Below are 18,841 nucleotides of genomic sequence, written 5' to 3'. Positions count from 1 at the left end.
GGACTACGCTTAATCTTGGTCCAGGAAACCACCTCTTAATAAAGTAAAGGAAAGCCATGTTAAAATATTACAGATATATATTAGCCATGTAATGATTTATGTGTTAGATTTGTAAAATGAGTCAGACACTATTATTAAATGACTGTTTCAGTTGTGATTACACTAAACTATTCTGGTTTCTCGTGATCTCATTATTATATTTCAGTGTTCTGTAAATTGATCATTATAACTGATTAAGATAATCTTGTTTATGGATTGTGAACTAAAACTCTTACACTATTTGGAAAACATCACATTCACTAAACACAATGTGCAAACTGATCCTGAATCTGTCAACTCTTTTCCACCCATCTAAAGGTTTTAATCATTCCCTGATTTCAATACAGAGTTACTGTAAAGATCTATTCAGATGATTAAGTTATCTGTATTTAATTTAACATTCCCTTTATAATGATTTGTGTATAACTATGCATTTACTTATGTTATTTCTCTTTAAACAAATAATAAAAAGAACAAATAAATGAATAAAAGCCGCTAAGTAAGATTTTTTACTGATAATAATAAATCATTTGTCACAACCAAAACACATCCACCCCGTCTTCCAGTCTCTGAGGAAAATTATTCATATTTTTATTGACTTTTTATCCTGAATTTTGAAAAATGACCATAAAAAAATAGTATTAAACATCTGTACTGTAATAGAGAGTATTGATAAACAGATATATTGATTAAAATAAGTTTGGAAACCCCTTCAGAAATAGAGAGATAACACATGTACATTCAAATTATGTGCTGCAAACAATAAATAAAAGACAAACTACAACATTTGAACTGAATGTAATGCTGTTTAATGGTTTTCTTGATTTGTCCTCTGTTTAAACATTATTCATTTATATATAAATCTCTAATCTTATTTTTTTTAGGTTCAACATTGCTGTAAATATTCATCAGAGACCTCTCAGATTTCATCTTTAATACCTTCTCTAAATCTTGCTTCAACACACTCGTGCTCAGAGAATCTGCACAGATATCTTCAACTCCTGTGCTTTGTGTGTCGTCTTCAGGACACGCCCATCGTCAGGAGAGTCTCATGAATATTCATGTCAGTGTCACTCAGTGGAGCCAATAATATTTCAGGATCTACCTGTAGATCACACAGGTGTGTTTTAGTGAAGTGAAAGAGTGAAAGAGTGAAAGAGCTCAGATTGTGTTCCTGCTGCACAAGAGCGTCTGTACTTCTGCATGTGAGTTTAACACTTCTACATTACGCTGATTTGTGGAGATGATGAAGGGTTTATATGTGTGAGTGTGATTTAAATGTCTGATCCTGAAGATCAAATCCTCAAACACAGATTAAACACTGAGTCAAGCACGCTCATTTAAACACTGTGTCTAAAAGCTTTATTTTTAATCCCTTTAAAGTGTTTGTGCTCTTCTATATCAGACTGACTCAATAGTGTCCAATAATTCAGCATTAAATATAACTCTAAACATTCAGAGTCACCAAATCAAAAGTAAAGTTAAAGCAGACCTTCCAGTTGAACAGGAAGAAAAGCTGAAAACAACAAGCTAACGATCCTTAAACAACACTGCATTTAACCTTTGACCGTCAGAGTAACTCATTAACCAAACAGCCTCTTTAGTATAGAGACATTTTAATACTCACTAAATCAACAATTGGCTGAACCTGAACTTCTCTTGATAAACTCTATATAACATGCATTTACCTTAAATCAAATGTGAAACAGCGGAGATGTCAGATCAGGGTTAAACCAACTGCATTCATGTTAAGGACTATATATATATATATATATATATATATATATATATATATATATATATATATATATATATATATATATATATATATATATATATATATGTATGTGTGTGTATGTATGATTGTTTGCTGAAAGCTCTGCTAATGTCTGCATTGGTGTTTTAGCTGCAGTATGGCAGAGGAGCGAGTAAAGGACTCTCTCTCAGAGAAACACAGGTATTGACTCTGTTTTTACACCATTATTTCAACATGACAACAGACAGACCTTCAGTCAAGTATTAGTCTGTGCTGAATTAAACTGAACAAACTCATATTTGTCTGATAAACTCTTGTAAAGGAGACTGAAGTTTGTCCTGCAGTTTATTCCTCTGGTGTGTTTGTGTGTTCAGTGTGAGATCAGGATCACGTGTGTCCAGCTCTGTGTTTCTGAAGAGTGACTGCTCTAAAGATGGTCGTCCTCCAGACCTCAGAGAGAAAACACCATCATCAGTCAAAAGGTATTTAGTGTTTTACATTATTGAACACACTTGGACCGTATTGAACATGTTATTGTGAACCAACAATCCAGAAAATATAGTCATTAGTAAATGAATCAGTTGTTTGGATGAATCAAATGACTCAATGACTTTTGGTGAATTTAGACATTTACAGACAGCTAGTGATGGTTTTAGTTTCTTATTCAGAACATCTTTTATACAGGCAAGGGGACAAAACAAGCAATCAATCATAATCAAGAGTAATCCACAAAGAGTAATCCAATATCCAGACAGCTCACAATAAACACAGAAGATTAAAACACAGACCAGCGAAACACGCTCTGAGTGTACATGAACGAGTAACACACCGCTAATCCACAAGAGTACTCCAGTAAACAGAGCTGATGGCTGATTTTGGAGCGCTGCTTCATGAAGCTTCAATACCTTTACATTTATTTTGTTGTAAATCAGTGGATCAGAGCATTTGACAGATCTATTGACAGCTCAGTTTAGCCAGTTCTGGAAAATGTTTGGTCGTCTCACACATCTTCTATTAAAGGATTATGGGGCCACTGTGCTCTGAGGAACCTTCAGTGCAGCAGAAATGTTTCTGTAACCTCGGCCAGATCTGTGTCTTGCCACAATTCAGTCTCTGAGCTGTTCAGGCAGTTCCTCTGACCTCATGATTGTCATTGGCTCTGAGATGCATTGTGAGCTGTAAGCTCTTATATAGACAGGTGTGCGGCTTTAATCAAGTCCAATCAGTGTAATCAAACACAGCTGGACTCAACTGAAGGTGAAGAACCATCTCAAGGAGGATCAGAAGAAATGGACAGCAGCTGAGTTCACAGCAAAGAGTCTGAACCATGTGATATTTCAGCTTTTCTTTATTAATAAATCTGCAAAAACGTCTACAGTTCAGTGTTGTTCTGTCAGTATGGGCTGCTGTGTGGACATTAATGAGGAAACAATGAACTTAAATGATTTTAGCAAATGACCACAACAGAACAAAGAGTGGGTCTGAATACTTTCTGTACGCCCTGTAAGTCTAATCTGTTTAACAGACCTGATCAGCCTGACCTTGAGCTAAGAGTTACTTTGTGCTAGTTTGGTGCCTGGTGAAATGTGTTTTTTTTTTTTTCAATAATTGTCTCATCTGTCAGTCTTAAGACAAGGTGTACTAAGGAGACTGAAGTTTGTCCTGCAGTTTATTCCTCTGGTGTGTTTGTGTGTTCAGTGTGAGATCAGGATCATGTGTGTCCAGCTCTGTGTCTCTGAAGAGTGACCGGTCAATGGGTTATCCACCACCAGACCTCAGTGAGAAAACACCATCATCTGCCCGAAGGTATTTTGTGTTTTACATTATTGATCACACATGGATTGTTTCAGGCATATTATTGTGAACCAACAATCCAGTAAAGAGAATCACTTCTGAATGAATCAGTTGTGTGAATGACTCAATGACTTTGACTCATTTACAGACACCTAGTGGCAGATTTAGTTTCTTATTCAGACAATCTCCAGTGGATCTTCCAGGTAGGAAAAACTCATTTATATTCATATTTTAATTGTAAATATAACACAGAAAATGTTTACTGGAAAAGATCCTGCTTCTGCAACACATTTCATTTGTAACTGTTATTTTTCATGTAATTAAAGATGTTAAGAATTAAAAAGTATTTGTTAAGTGAGGAATAATTGACTGCAGTTCACTGAATTATTCGCAAGTAGTTCACACACATTACACATTTATTATGTATTATTTTCTAATAATTCAACAGACCAGAGTGGATTATTCTGCAATTTTTATTAGATGTCTGAACAATGATAGCCAGACCAAAAAAAGGCTAAATTTAAGCTGATGAACCTAAAAATCTACTAAACATCTAACTATAGTCCAGAACTAGACTAGTCATCAAATACACAGATCAGACAGATTCACACTGCTGCATATCTCATGACTAGTCTAGTTTTGGGCTGTTGGTAAACATCTATTAGACTTCTTTTAAATATAAATGTAATAATTGAGATCTGTTTGCTGGGATGCTGATGTTCCCACAGCTAAAGCCGCCATGTTGTGTTCCAGACATTTGTCAGGTTTTTGTCCTCAAACTTCTCCTGTGTGTGAAACTAGTTTCTTACAAATCCAAAGCTTTCTGTGTGTTTTGATGTGATGTTTGACTGTGGAGTTACTGGAATCATTCAGTGTAGAGATATGAAACTGTCATGTGCTCAAAACCTGCCAAATCTGCTTTAGCTGTGTGTTTATCTGAAAATAACAACACCTTACAAAGTTTATCAGCCAATCAGAATCAAGCGTTCAACAGACTCATATTATAATGTCTTTTTGTCTTTATTGAGTAGTTTGTGGACGTACAACTGTATGTTAATGAATGTTTTATTTAAATATTGATCTTCTCTTTTCTTCAATCATAGAATCTTGAGAGCAAAATGATCATATTTCTGAACAATCAACTGGAAAACTTTAGGAAAATCTTACAAGACAAAAACAGACACGAGTTTGTAAAGGAGTTTAATGAGGACAGAAGCATTATCACAGAAGCAGCTCTTGATCTCACACTCTTCTTCCTGAGAGAGATGAAGCAAGATCAAGCTGCGTATACTCTCCAGGGTAAGACCTCTGTCAAGAATCTGTCAGACTGTCACTTACAAATAAGTCAAGACTAAATCTCTCTGTTTCTTTGCTCCTGTGTTTAGGCGAGCTGTTCTTCAATAATCAGCTTAAATGTAGCCTGAAGAAGAAATATCAAAGTGTGTTTGAAGGAATTGCTCAGCAAGGAGACTCCACACTTCTGAATAAGATCTACACAGATCTCTACATCACTGCGAGTGAACAGGTCAACACTGAACATGAGATCAGACAGATTGAAGCTGCTTCCAGACGTCATCAGTCACTAGAGATACAGGTTGAATGCAAACATTTGTTTGAAGCAGCTGAACAAGACGAGCAGATCAGAACTGTCCTGACAAAAGGAGTTGCTGGCATCGGGAAATCAGTCTCTGTGCAAAAGTTTGTTCTGGATTGGGCTGAAGGGAAAGAAAATCAAGACATCAGCTTCACATTTCCTCTTCCATTCAGAGAGATGAACTTAAAGGAGAAAGAAAGACAAAGTTTAAAAGACCTCATAACTCAGTTTTTCCCAGAGACTAAAGGACTGAACCTTACAAGAAGCACACGATTCAAAGTCCTGTTCATCCTTGATGGATTGGATGAATGTCGTCTTCCTCTGAACTTTGCTGGTAATGAGACGTGTGGTGATGTATCTTCAGCAGTCTCTCTGGATGTTCTCCTGACGAACCTCATCAAGGGAAATCTGCTTCCTTCTGCTCTCATCTGGATCACCAGCAGACCAGCAGCTGCCAGTAAGATTCCTGCTGACTGTATCGACCGGCTGACAGAGATACGAGGATTCAATGATGCCCAAAAGGAGGAGTACTTCAGAAAGAGACTCACAGATCAGAATCAGGCCAGAGAAATCATTGATCACATTAAACAGTCAAAGAGTCTCTTTATTATGTGCCACATCCCAGTCTTCTGCTGGATTTCAGCCACTGTTCTCCAGAACATACTGAAACTGAAACACAGGGCTCATGCTGAAACACTGCAGGAATCTCCCAAGACTCTGACACAGATGTACACACACTTTCTCCGCTTTCAGATCCAGCAGAGCAGAAGAAAGTATGATGGAGAAAACACAGCAGATGTCTCCTGGGATCCAAAGCTCATCCTTTCACTGGGGAAACTGGCCTTCCAGCAGCTGGACAGAAACAATGTGATCTTTTATGAGAGCGATCTGAAAGACTGTGGCATTGACGTCTATAAGGCATCGGTGTACTCAGGCATGTGTACCCAGATCTTTAAGGAGGAGACGGGAATCATTCTTGGTACCATGTACTGCTTTCTTCACTTGAGCATTCAGGAGTTCATTGCAGCCCTTTATCAACATCTGATTCTAGACAATGACAAGACACAAGCAGAAAACAGCAGAGATGAGTCCATGATTGATTCCCTGAAGACTGCAGTGGACAAGGCTCTGGAAAGTGAGAATGGACATCTAGACCTTTACCTTCGCTTCCTTCTCGGTCTGTCACTCCAGTCCAGTCGACAACTCTTACGAGGCCTGTTGACACAGCAGGATGACAGAGACCAGAGCAAAGAGGAAATAATTGCCTACATCAAGCAGAAACTTGAAGGGAATCTGTCTCCAGAGAGATCCATCAATCTGTTCTACTGTCTGAATGAACTGAACGACCAAACTCTGCTGAAAGAGATTCAGTCTCACCTCAGTAGAGGAAGTCTGTCATCTGCTCGCCTTTCACCTGCCCAGTGGTCTGCTCTGGTCTTTGTGTTGTTGACCTCAGAGGAGGAGCTGGAGGAGTTTGAGCTTCACAAATTCCAGAGATCAGACGAGTGTCTCATCAGACTATCAGCAGTCATCAAAACCTCCAGAAGAGCTCTGTAAGTCAAAGTGCTTCATTCTTTCATCTGTAGGAGTCCATCTATTATCCCAAAGATGAAACTAACAGCATGGTCAAAAGTTAAATAAATGTAAGCTTTTCTAGTGCTTCTGAAAAACATTTTATTTATTAGAATTTATTTATATTTGTTTTTTTTAGCTCTGAATTTAATCTGCCTCCAATTTTAAGTGATCCTAAAATTTAGCCTGTATTTCTAATTGTAAGAACGGATAACATTCATCATTTATGACTTAATTTAGAGTTTAGATTTATAGAGTTTAGATGTTCCAATACTCTTCAGTTATGCGTTCACTAGGGACCAAACATCACTCAGACTTTCACAGTCCGGGTTTTGCGTGTCTTCTCACGGACAGTATGTCAACATCCTAAAGTTAGTCAGAGGAAGTTGAGTTAGCTAATACTTAAATATTCTGGTTGCAAATTGCTCACTCATCCAAGTTGACTTAGCCACTTCTAGACAACTTGCTAATTTCAGTGATTAGATGATTAAAGATCTCCATGCTGTCGTGTCAAAACGGCTCTGTACAGTCAAATGTGTCTCTGGAATCAAAAGTCTAACCATGTCACATCATAAAGGTAGCGCAGACTCCACGTAATCTACTGGATATAAATGATTTCAGCAGGTCGCACACCAGAAGTGTCGCTCGGCGTCGTGCAGCGCCATGCATTTTAATATTCTAAACATAGGTTTCTATCAGGGTACACACCGGCGCTGCAACTCGACTACTGTCGGCAGCGCCCAGCCACGACTCAGGTCGCAGTTCATATTATAGTCGCCCCACAGAGCGCCATCTGATCAGTTTCATGTTAAATATTATGTGAATGTGCGCGTCTGGTGTGTAATACTTTATACTGGCATGTGCGCGCCGTGTCGTGGCGCTTCTGGTGTGCGACCTGCTTTAGGGTGCTTTCACACTAGCACTTTCAGTCCACACCTGGGTTTGTTTGACGTCATAGTACAGTACATTTAGCTAGTGTGAACATGTTTTCTGAACTCGGATGCGCACCCATGAACCGTACCTGAGTCCGCCTGAAAGAGGTGGTCTGGGGTACGGTTCATGTGAATTCTGGTACGGTTCACTTCTGATGTGAATGCAATCGTACCAAATAACGGAAGTGAACCGCCAACTGTACAACTAACTATCGTTCTCATAATGTTCGTTCGTGTATGTGTATGTGTGTGTGTGTGTCACGTTTCGTATCTTGGTGACAAGTGTGACTGAGACAGGGCAAACACAGTGATACTCAGTGATGTTTGCTTGTCTCCTCCAAAAACAGCTCCTGCAGACACTGTGTGATGTTCTGAATGTTTATAATATGTTTGCGGCAGATAGACGCGAGTCGCTTACTGTTTATACAAAACCAAACGACTCAGTAAAAGCAGAATGACCACGATGAGCGGCGCTTGCTTGCGTCACCTTCACTTAGAAATGGCCGTAAACAAAACAGCAGCTTGATGACGCAATCGTACCTGGTTCAGAAGGAAAAAAGACAGCGTGAACACAAACCAACCGAGGAGGTGGCAAGGGGGGACAATCGAACTTGGGTACGGTCCAGGCAATTGAACCAAGTGTGAAAGCACCCTTAATGGTGCGTAAATGTTTAGGCAAGGCAATGCAAGGCAAGGCAAGTTTATTTATATAGCACATTTCATACACAGTGGCAATTCAAAGTGCTTTACATAAACAGGAATAAAAAAGACAAGTTTAGGAACATAAAATGCAGACAATAAAAATTATTAAAAACAGATAAAAACAAATTAAAATGAGTTAAAATAGGTTATAAAAGAATGAAAAAGAAAACGAAAAACATAATAGTGCGATCTGTCGGACGCAGCACAGTGCTCATTCAGTAAAGGCACAGCTAAACAGATGTGTTTTCAGTCTTGATTTGAATGTGCCTAATGTTGGAGCACATCTGGTCATTTCTGGAAGCTGATTCCAGCAGTGAGGAGCATAGTGGCTGAAGGCAGATTCACCCTGCTTTGATTGAGCTCTTGGAACTTCTAGTTTATATGATCCTAATGATCTGAGTGATCTGTTAGGTTTGTATTCAGTCAGCATATCTGTAATGTATTGAGGTCCTTGGCCATTTAGTGATTTATAGACCAGTAATAATACTTTAAACTCTATTCTGAATGTAACTGGCAGCCAGTGTAAAGACCTGAGGACAGGTGTGATGTGCTCTGATTTCCTGCTTCTGGTCAGAATTCTGGCTGCAGCATTCTGGATGAGCTGCAAGTGTCTGACTGTCTTTTTTGGGAAGGCCAGTGAGGAGTCCATTACAGTAATCCACCCTGCTGCTGATAAAAGCATGAACAAGTTTCTCTAAATCTTCACTAGAAACAAAGCATCTGATTCTTGCTATGTTTTTGAGATGATAGTATGCTGATTTACTGACTGCTTTGACATGACTGTTGAAACTCAGATCTGACTCCAGAGTCACACCAAGATTCTTGACCTTATTTTTTGTCGTTTGAGCTTTAGTGCCAAGGTACGCATTCACATTGAGAACCTCATCTCTGTTCCCAAACACAATCATCTCAGTTTTCTCTTTGTTTAACTGAAGAAAGTTTTGGCACATCCAATTGCTCATTTCATCAATGCATTGGCAGAGGGTGTCAATGGGGCTGTAGTCATTAGGCTGTAAGGCTAGGTAGATCTGAGTGTCATCAGCATAGCTGTGGTAGGAGATTTGGTTCTCTCATTATTTGGCTCAGAGGGAGCATGTAAAGGTTGAACAGGAGAGGTGCCAGAATCGAGCCTTGTGGGACTCCACATGTCATGGGTGTCCACCTCGACCTATGGTCACCTATACTGACATGGTAACCTCTACCTTCAAGGTAAGATCTAAACCATTTGAGGACCGTGTCAGACAGCCCAACCCAGTTTTCCAGCCTATCCAGAAGCATGCTGTGATCGACAGTGTCAAATGCAGCACTGAGATCCAACAATACCAGCACTGTTATTTTACCTGAATCTGTATTTAGGCGTATATCATTGATTATCTTTATAAGAGCGCTCTCTGTACTGTGATGTGCTCTGAAACCAGATTGAAAATTGTCTAAACACCCCCTGAAGTTTAAGAACTTGTTAACCTGGTTGAAAACAACTTTTTCAATGATTTTGCCAATGAAAGGGAGATTTGAGATTGGCCTGTAATTGCTCAATAGGGTGTTATCCAGGTTGCTCTTCTTCAAGAGGGGTTTAACAACTGCAGTTTTAAGTGAGTTTGGAAAAATCCCTGATAGAAGTGACGCATTTACCACTTTTAGAAGATCCATTTCTAAACAGGTAAACACCGTTTTGAAGAATGATGTAGGGAGCGTGTCAAGACTGCAGGTTGATGTTTTCACAACTTGCACAGTCTCTTCTAAGATTTTGCCATTAATTGCCATGAAATCAGACATAATGTCTGATTTCTTAAGTTGTGGTTGAGCTTGTTTGACATTAACACAACTTGACTGATTGGATGTGCTGATTGCCTTTCTGATATTATTAATCTTATCAGTGAAGAAATGAGCAAACTCATTACATTTGCTTTCAGAGAGGAGCTCACTTGGAATCTGACTGGGGGGGTTTGTGAGTCTCTCTATCGTTGCAAAGAGTGTATGAGCATTATTTACGTTGCTGTTTATAAGGCTTGAAAAGAAAGTCTGTCTAGCAGTGTTTAGTTCCATATTAAAGGCATGAAGACTGTCTTTATAGATATTATAATGGACTGCTAATTTCGTTTTTCTCCACATACGCTAAGCTTTTCATTATTTGTACTCTAGGTGACCTTGTCCAAGATCCCTTTTGCCTGCCAGTCATCTTCTTGACTTTAACAGGAGTGATGTCATTTATGACATTCTCAATTTTAGAATTGTGTTAAAGTACTATGACATTGATAAGCCAGTGACAATCCAAAGTGACGCCAGCAAAAACGGTCTGGCCTGTTGTCTGCTGCAGCAGGGACAACCTGTGGCATTTGCCTCGTGGGCACTCACTAGTACAAAGCAGAACTATGCCCAAATCGAAAAGGAATGCCTAAGCATAGTATTCGCATGTCAAAGGTTTCATCACTACCTTTATGGCAGGAAGTCAATCACGGCTGAGACCGACCATAAGCCCCTCACGACAATTTGTAAAAAAACACTATTAAGTGCGCCCAAACATCTCCAAAGCATGATCTTGCAACTACAAAACTATAACCTGAATGTCGTGTACAAGCCCAGCCCTGAGATGTACATAAGTGACACCCTGAGCAGAGCGGCGCTTCACAAACCGGTGTCCAACGAGCCCAGACTACTGTCACAGACGGTGAACGCCACGGACAGCTACGAGGCCGCGTTTACAATTGTAGATCAAGCGCTTCACCTCAACGTGACTGACGCCAGCCTTCGTAAAATTGTTAAAGAGACAAAATCGGACGGCACATTGCAGGAGCTGGCGAATATAGTGTTAGCAGGCTGGCCGGAGCGCAAAGAGGATGTGCCGCTCTCAGTACGCGAGTACTGGGCATTGAGAGATAAACTGAACATTCAGAATGGCGTACTGTTCAGAGGTCAGTGCATTATTCTACCTAAAGCACTGAGAGCCGAAATGTTGACTCGCATTCACGCAACTCATATCGGAGGTGAGGCCTGTTACAGACTGGCGAAGGAAACACTGTTCTGGCCGAATATGAGGAGCGAAATAAAGAATTATGTGACAAACTGCGCTGCATGTAACGAGTACGCACACAGACAACAAAAGGAAACAATGGTGTCTCACGAGATCCCGGTCCGCCCCTGGCAAATTGTGAGTATGGACCTGTATGCGTACAGTGGTAAAGACTTTCTTATCATTGTGGACCACTACTTTTTGGATTACTGGTAAATCGATCAGTTACCAGACTTGACAGCAGACACTGTCATCACGCGTTGCAAAGTTCAATTTGCACGTCACGGGCAGCCGGATAAAGTAATCACTGATAACGGACCGCAATTTGATTGTGAATCTTTCAGATGTTTTGCAAGACAGTGGGGGTTCGCTCATGTAGCATCCTCACCTCAGCACCCACAGTCTAATGGAAAGGCTGAGTCCGCAGTGAAGATCGTAAAATCCATATGTAAGAGAGCAAAACTCGATGGGTCAGACCCATGGCTTGCAATTCTACACTGGCGAAACACACCGACAGAGGGATTAGACAGCAGTCCCGCGCAACGACTCATGTCCCGTAGACTTAGGATGGGACTTCCGATGGCAAACAGTCTGCTTATTTCAAGCATGGTGGAGGGAGTTTCAAGGAAACTGAGATGGAAACGGCGCATGTCTAAATTCCAGTACGACTTAAGAGCCAAAGACCTCCCAGAGCTTAATGTTGGTGAATACATCAGAATGAAACCCCTACCTGGAGACCACACGGGCCTGTGGCGGAGAGGCCAATGTTTAGGAAAGGTGAATCCGCAATCTTATGTAGTTGATGTTGAGGGCACATGGTACAGGCGCAACCGCGTGGATTTGCGAAGAGCTGAGCGTTTTGACCAGTTTAATCATCAAGAGGATGAATCAAAGGAGAACAGCCAGGGCACTACAGGCGGCAGTGAAATAATAAACACAAGAGGGGAGAACACATCAGATATTATAGACTGTGAACCAGAGCAAGCTCAGGACCAAAGACTGACAGTGACCAACAAACTGTCACCACGGGAAGCGCCGATCATCACTCACAGCGGCGGTCAGTCACAACCACCACAGAGACTTAACCTGTGAGTTCTAGTTGGCTATTAGGCTAGCATCAAAGGAAAGTTCAAAAAAAAAAAAAAAAATTTTAAAGTTATTTGTTAGGTGGTGTTTGATAACCTATTGTTCCTGTCGAGTTTGAGTGTTTGTGGCTCTCTGTGAAGTTAAGTGACTCTCTAAAGAAAGGGAGATGTTACACAGTGTAATAGCATACATTGACCTGCATCCGGTGGGGACGCTGTCCTGCGGGATGCTAGGCACTTGTTGCAAGAGACTACCATGCAATAAAGACAGTTCTAGTTCAGCACATGTCTGCTTTATTGTATAGAACACGAACACTTGTTACTGTTAAAAGCGTTCAAGCGCACTATATAAAGCTTTATCATGTTTAATGACACATCTCTCAGCGTCACGTATAAAGACATTCAGCTTTAATCGAGCGCTTTGCATGAGTTAATCCTCCTCAAAAGCTTTAAAAACACAAACCTTTCTCCTGTGGAGGCACAGACGCACGAGTGCTAGCAGCCCGGGCTAATGACGTCATAGCACCACGCCAAAATAAAAGTCCCGATCAATCGCTAACTCCTCACAGCACACAGAAGACATTTAGGTCAGTCATACATGATGACGTTTGGGGTTTCTCAAATAAAGTAAAGAACTTTCTGGAGAAGTATTAGAAGGCACTATTATCATATCACTACTATTATGACTACAATATATATCTGTACACGTCACTGATTCGTGAGATATTGGACAAACATGTCCAGCTATTATAATAGATAAAAATGAAAACATCTTTATCTTAAATATATGATTAATATATTATATTTAGCACAATTATCCCCTTTGATTTAATTATATCATTATTATGTCAAGCTGGTGTCACTTATAGTCTTCTTACTACATGTAAAAGTGTCTCCACAGATTGTGGTTCAGTCGTTCACAAGCATTGAAATGAGCAAAATATTATTTTAATAATGAAGAATATCTGGATAAGGAAAAGATCATAAATGTTACTATAAACCCTAAATGAACCCAGTTTACCTCTGCACACTACATCCGTGCCTTTAAATAATATATTCAGCTTCATTTATTGTGTTTCCACTAAACTATTTCATCTCATCAAGAGGGAAAAGATGTATAATCGTGAATCTTGTTCTCCTGCAGATCTAAATATCAAGGTTAAATCATATATAACAACATTTATATTAGAAAAATCCTATTTGCAGATTTGTTTTCTGCCCACAGCAATAGTTTAATGAAACATTATGTTTTCCCAGAAGTTGTGTTCAGATATCTACAGAATCTTTTCTTAATAAAGGAAATAAAAGCCATTTAAAACAGTGCATGTCTCATCAGCTGGTTAAAGGATGACTAGAGGAAAATGAGCTGTGTTTCTGTTTTACTCTACTTTAACAAGCAGAAAACTCACAGTGACTTATTATCGTATTGTTCTGAACATTTAGAGAAATGACGACGATGAAGGGTGTCAAACATCTGTAAATGAGTGATCATTATATAATCAAAACCTTTCATTAAAGCTGTCCTGTTCTCATCTTACAGCAATTCAGACAAGCTTTTACAACCATTTCAATCACTGACTACTCTATATACAACCACAGCATCAATAAACACACTGCCTTAACTATGTATTTTAATCTATGTGAATAAAGACAGATTAACAGATATATTGATTAAATAGGAGAGTGATCACCAAACACCTTCACTAATAGACAGATAATACAGTTAAACTCAAATGAGGAGCTGCAAACAATAAACAAGATACAAACTGCAAGAACTAGGGCGACACGGTGGCTCAGTGGTTACCACTGTCGCCTCATAGCTAGAAGGTAACTGGTTCGAGCATTAGCTGGGTCAGTTGGTGTTTCTGTGTGGAGATTGCATGTTCTCCCAGTGTTGCCGTAGGTTTCCTCTAGGTGCTCCGGTAAGTAGGCGGTTCATTCCGCTGTGGTGACCCTTGATAAAAATCAGGGACTAGGCCGAAAAAGAAAATGAACGAATGAACATTTCAGCTAAATTTAAAACTGTTTTGGCTTCAGTTCTGACTAATCTAATGTATAAACACACTTATATTATTGAACAGCATCTGAGAGAAAGTAATAATTCATCAGAGAGATCTGTAAGGGGTGTACTCATTTCCATTTCCATCTGTAATCTTATTTTATTAGTCCAATACTGCTTTAAATATTTTTCAGAGACCTCTTGGATTTATTTCAAATACCTTTTTCTCTATTCTCATATACCTCATATATATTATGTTACACTATATATATATATATATATATATATATATATATATATATATATATATATATATATATATATATATATACTATATTTTACTTTTTTATATTCCTTCAACACACTCGTGCTCAGAGAAGCTGCACAGATATCTTCAGCTCCAGTTGTGTTTGTGTTGTCTTCAGGACACGCCCACAGTCAGGAGAGTCTCATGAATATTCATGTCAGTGTCACTCTTTGGAGCCAATAATATTTGAGGATATACCTGTAGATCACACAGGTGTGTTTTAGTGAAGTGAAAGAGTGAAAGAGCTCAGATTGTGTTCCTGCTGCACAAGAGCGTCTGTACTTCTGCATGTGAGTTTAACACTTCTACATTACGCTGATTTGTGGAGATGATGAAGGGTTTATATGTGTGAGTGTGATTTAAATGTCTGATCCTGAAGATCAAATCCTCAAACACAGATTAAACACTGAGTCAAACACGCTCATTTAAACACTGTGTCTAAAAGCTTTATTTTTAATCCCTTTAAAGTGTTTGTGCTCTTCTATATCAGACTGACTCAATAGTGTCCAATAATTCAGCATTAAATATAACTCTAAACATTCAGAGTCACCAAATCAAAAGTAAAGTTAAAGCAGACCTTCAGTTGAACAGGAAGAAAAGCTGCTCAAAACAGGTTTCTTTAAGAGGTGGTTCAGAGTTTATTTTAAGGATTGGTTGTGTTCATTTATTTTTATTATTAAAATGCTGACTTTCACTACACAAATGACATTTGACCCTTTACTGTCAGCAAACGTTTTTAGTACTAACTCAGTATCTTAGTTAATATATATAATGTCACTCGACAAAGTATATATCATATATTAGATGTGAAAAGTATGAGGTGTCAGAAGCAGACCTTCCAGTTGAACAGGAAGAAAAGCTGCTGAAAAACAAGCTGACGATCCTTAAACAACACTGCATTTAACCCTTTACTCTCAGAGTAACTCATTATAACTTAAATATTAAAACAACAACAACTGCACAATAGTCATGAATTGATTTATAAACGGAGGTAAAGCTGCTTTATATTCGTACATTTGTTCATTTTGGCTACTTTAAATACTGGCTCTGAAATGGCGCATAAGAATGACTTAAACACAACATTAGCACGGTTTATTTGACTGTGACTATTGTACTTTGATAGTCGTTGGCTGATAATGTGATTCATTGAGGTAAAGTTGGTCTTATATTCGCACTGTAACGAGGAGGCTGACACAGAGGGATCCGTTTGCAGTATGTTTATTAAACACAGTTTAATAACAAGCACACAGTATAAACTGGTGCGTGAACTCATATGAAACACAGGCTTATAAGGTCGATGAGCAGGCGGCTGGCACTTGTTAGTCTCAGTAGCAGGCATGAGTCAGGGGCAGGCAGCGAGAATCAAGATCGTTAAGTTCAAGGCAGGCAACAGGAAAAACAAGGTCAAGGACAATCCGGGTTGGCAACAGCAGATAAGTCAAGGGTACAGTGGAATGAACCACCAACTTATCCAGCAAGTTTTTACTCCACTGCGGCACTGCATCGCCCTTTTGGAATGATATTCCTCATAATCTTTTTAACCAAATAGGTTGCTTAATTTTTTTTTTAACCTGTGATTATAATATTTCTAAAATCCTCTTTAAACTTTCACTAAATTTCATCAACAAGCTCTGCTTGCTTGGAAAATCTCTTACTGTCACAATGTTTCTCCTCACACCTCCTTCATTGGGAATAATGGTAATATAAGCTCTTCAAATAAATCTTGATTCTCAGTAAACTGGTTTAATAGAGACATTAATCATCTTTTAACACTGTTTGACAGTGCAGGGAATATCCTATCCTATGAACATTTCATGTCTACTTACAATTTCCCAATATTGTTTAGAGAATTGAATTAAATCTATCCCTGCAGAAATGATTCAACTTGTTAAAAATCATATTTGCTATAATCTGCTGTAAACCCAAAACTACATTTAGAAGGTGTTGAGTTGACTGATAATAAATGTACTAACAGACATATTCGTAATATTTTTCAGAAGCAAAATAAAATCACTCCTAGAGGCACATTTTTCTGGAACTCTATTATAGTTAATATTAATTGGAAAAAGCCTGGTTAACTCTCTTCAAATATTCTATTAATAATAAAATGAAGGAAATCCATTTTAAAATATTACATCAAGTTTACCCAGTAAAATCTCTTTTATCAAAGCGCATTGAAATGGAGGATATCTGTGGATGAAGAGAGCCTTTGCCATTTGTTTTCTGAATGCAACATTGCAAAGAATTTCTGGAAAAATCAGCCAAATATATTTGTGAAAGGACAAAACTTAGTTATTATTTTACATTAAAAGATGTAATTTTTCATTATGAAAACAAATGCAACAAATGTCTTGAATATATTGTGAATCTCTTTATTTTATTGGCAAAGTTTTACATACACAAACAGAAATCTGCTAAATCTTCTCCCACATTAACCGCCGTTTTTTGTATTGAGTTTTTTTTCTACAGTGAAATTGTTAAAAAAAAAACATCAAATCTGAGATATGCATCAAATATTATGACACTTTTTATAAATTCTCTGTCAATTACTAAAATCATCAGATGTAGAAATGCTGCACACTTTTCTTTTGTGTAATTTAATTTATTTTAATTTATTTATCTGTTTTGTCTATCTGTTTTATCTATTTGTTTTGTTTTTTGTTGACTTTTACCATTGTTGTATTATTTTTTGTGTGTTTCATTATTTGTGTTGTGTTGTGTGTTTGTTCCTGACAGTTATGCAATTAAAAACAAACAAAAAAGGTCACAGTGCAGTTAAACAACGCCTACTATCTGCAGCTCTAGACCACCCCCTAGCGGACACTCTAAGTCATTTTCTCAGGCAGTTATTCAATACAAAGAGCAACACATCGTTGTGTAAATCATATCCATTTTAACTCTTCTTTGTATTTATTTATTTTTAATAACTCCAATTTAATTAACAGTATATTTTAATGATCATATTGATTTTTAAACCACTACAGAGACACGATGCTTTCATCTGCAGTTACACACGAGAGGATTATCAGTGCAGCGACACAACAGGACAACTCCTGATCCTCTCAATGCCTGAGCTGTTCTCATCAGAGCAGTCACACATGGGGAATATAACACAAGCTGTGCTAGACTTCATGAAGAAAGATTAGAGTATATATGGGAAAGCAGTCATTTTAGTTTCTACAAATCTACATTGAGCTCTATGACACTGATTTGACCAAACTGTACACATATTATTATTATACACTCTCCAGTATTCAGCTTTACGCTGCTCTCTGTAACTCGCCACACAAGAAGAAGAAGAGGAGGAGGAGGAGGTGGAGGAGATTATGTGCTTGTTCTGTCTTCTCTGTGTCCAGTTATTTGCTGTGTGCGTTACACTAGCTCCTGCTTTCCAGCCATGCTCTTCTATTAAAAAGAGGTGCAACAGTCCAGTTCTCAAAAAACAAACTTTAATCTGGTTGATGGATGTAGAACTTCCAGGCATTTATAATTGGTGTGATGATGGGTGTGTTTGTGTGTATGTGTGGTTTCCTATAAATGAAGAAAATACAAATTACCACACATTGATAATTACTGAAACTAATCATGGACATTTCAAACATATATGTGACATTTAAATGATATAAATTGTGTAACACAACAGAAATCTACATGATGACGCTGTTATAATCAGCATACATTGCTTACATTGGCATCGTTAATGTGTTGTATAGTCACAATAAACACCAATTAACTCACAAATCAAGTACTGTTCGTTGCAGTTGAAAAGTGCATGCAAACAACATATTGGAGTTAACTTGAACATTTGTATTGGTAAGCTTAAGTGAGCTCACAGTGAATGCCTTTGAGGCAGAAAACTGCTTAGTCATCCTCATAGTAATATAATGTAAGGAGAGTCTTTCCAAGCTAAATATTGATAATAAGTCTAACATTAAGCTTTAAAGATTACTTACTTGTCAATAACGCACACAATAAGCACAAATTATAGCAAACACCAAGAACAATCTTCACTCCGTCTCGAGCACGCGTGATTTACAGCAGTGTGACTAAC

General features: G+C 38.3%; 2 protein-coding genes and 1 long non-coding RNA gene across 4 annotated transcripts in view; 2 read left to right on the top strand and 1 right to left on the bottom strand.

Moving 5' to 3' along the window:
* The first annotated feature begins 1,899 nt into the window (after positions 1-1,899).
* The window catches only part of LOC147845314 (NLR family CARD domain-containing protein 3-like), a 48,354-nt gene continuing 31,412 nt past the window's right edge, over positions 1,900-18,841 (top strand). Inside the window, exons 1-6 of the mRNA XM_088650884.1 lie at positions 1,900-1,996; positions 2,170-2,277; positions 3,494-3,601; positions 3,738-3,792; positions 4,693-4,888; positions 4,975-6,746. Coding sequence (XP_088507010.1) covers positions 1,953-1,996; positions 2,170-2,277; positions 3,494-3,601; positions 3,738-3,792; positions 4,693-4,888; positions 4,975-6,740 — 2,277 coding nt within the window. The 5' untranslated portion in view covers positions 1,900-1,952 and the 3' untranslated portion in view covers positions 6,741-6,746. The remainder of the gene's footprint in view (positions 1,997-2,169; positions 2,278-3,493; positions 3,602-3,737; positions 3,793-4,692; positions 4,889-4,974; positions 6,747-18,841) is intronic.
* LOC137491376 (protein NLRC3-like) overlaps positions 15,000-18,841 on the top strand; it is a 44,943-nt gene continuing 41,101 nt past the window's right edge. For both annotated transcript variants that reach the window (XM_087245955.1, NM_001445229.1), the window contains exon 1: positions 15,000-15,080. The gene's annotated coding sequence lies outside the window, so the exon portion shown is untranslated. The remainder of the gene's footprint in view (positions 15,081-18,841) is intronic.
* Positions 15,993-18,838, bottom strand: LOC103911011 (uncharacterized). The gene is made up of 2 exons (XR_015484364.1): positions 18,744-18,838; positions 15,993-18,321 (listed from the first exon to the last, which is right to left on the bottom strand). It is a non-coding gene; the product is annotated as an uncharacterized LOC103911011 (long non-coding RNA).

This window comes from Danio rerio, chromosome 4, assembly GCF_052040795.2.
Source record: "Danio rerio strain M-AB ecotype USA chromosome 4, GRCz13ab, whole genome shotgun sequence".
Lineage (NCBI taxonomy): Eukaryota > Metazoa > Chordata > Actinopteri > Cypriniformes > Danionidae > Danio > Danio rerio.
Note: the sequence above shows the minus strand (reverse complement) of the source record. Positions and strands in the feature narration are given on the sequence as shown.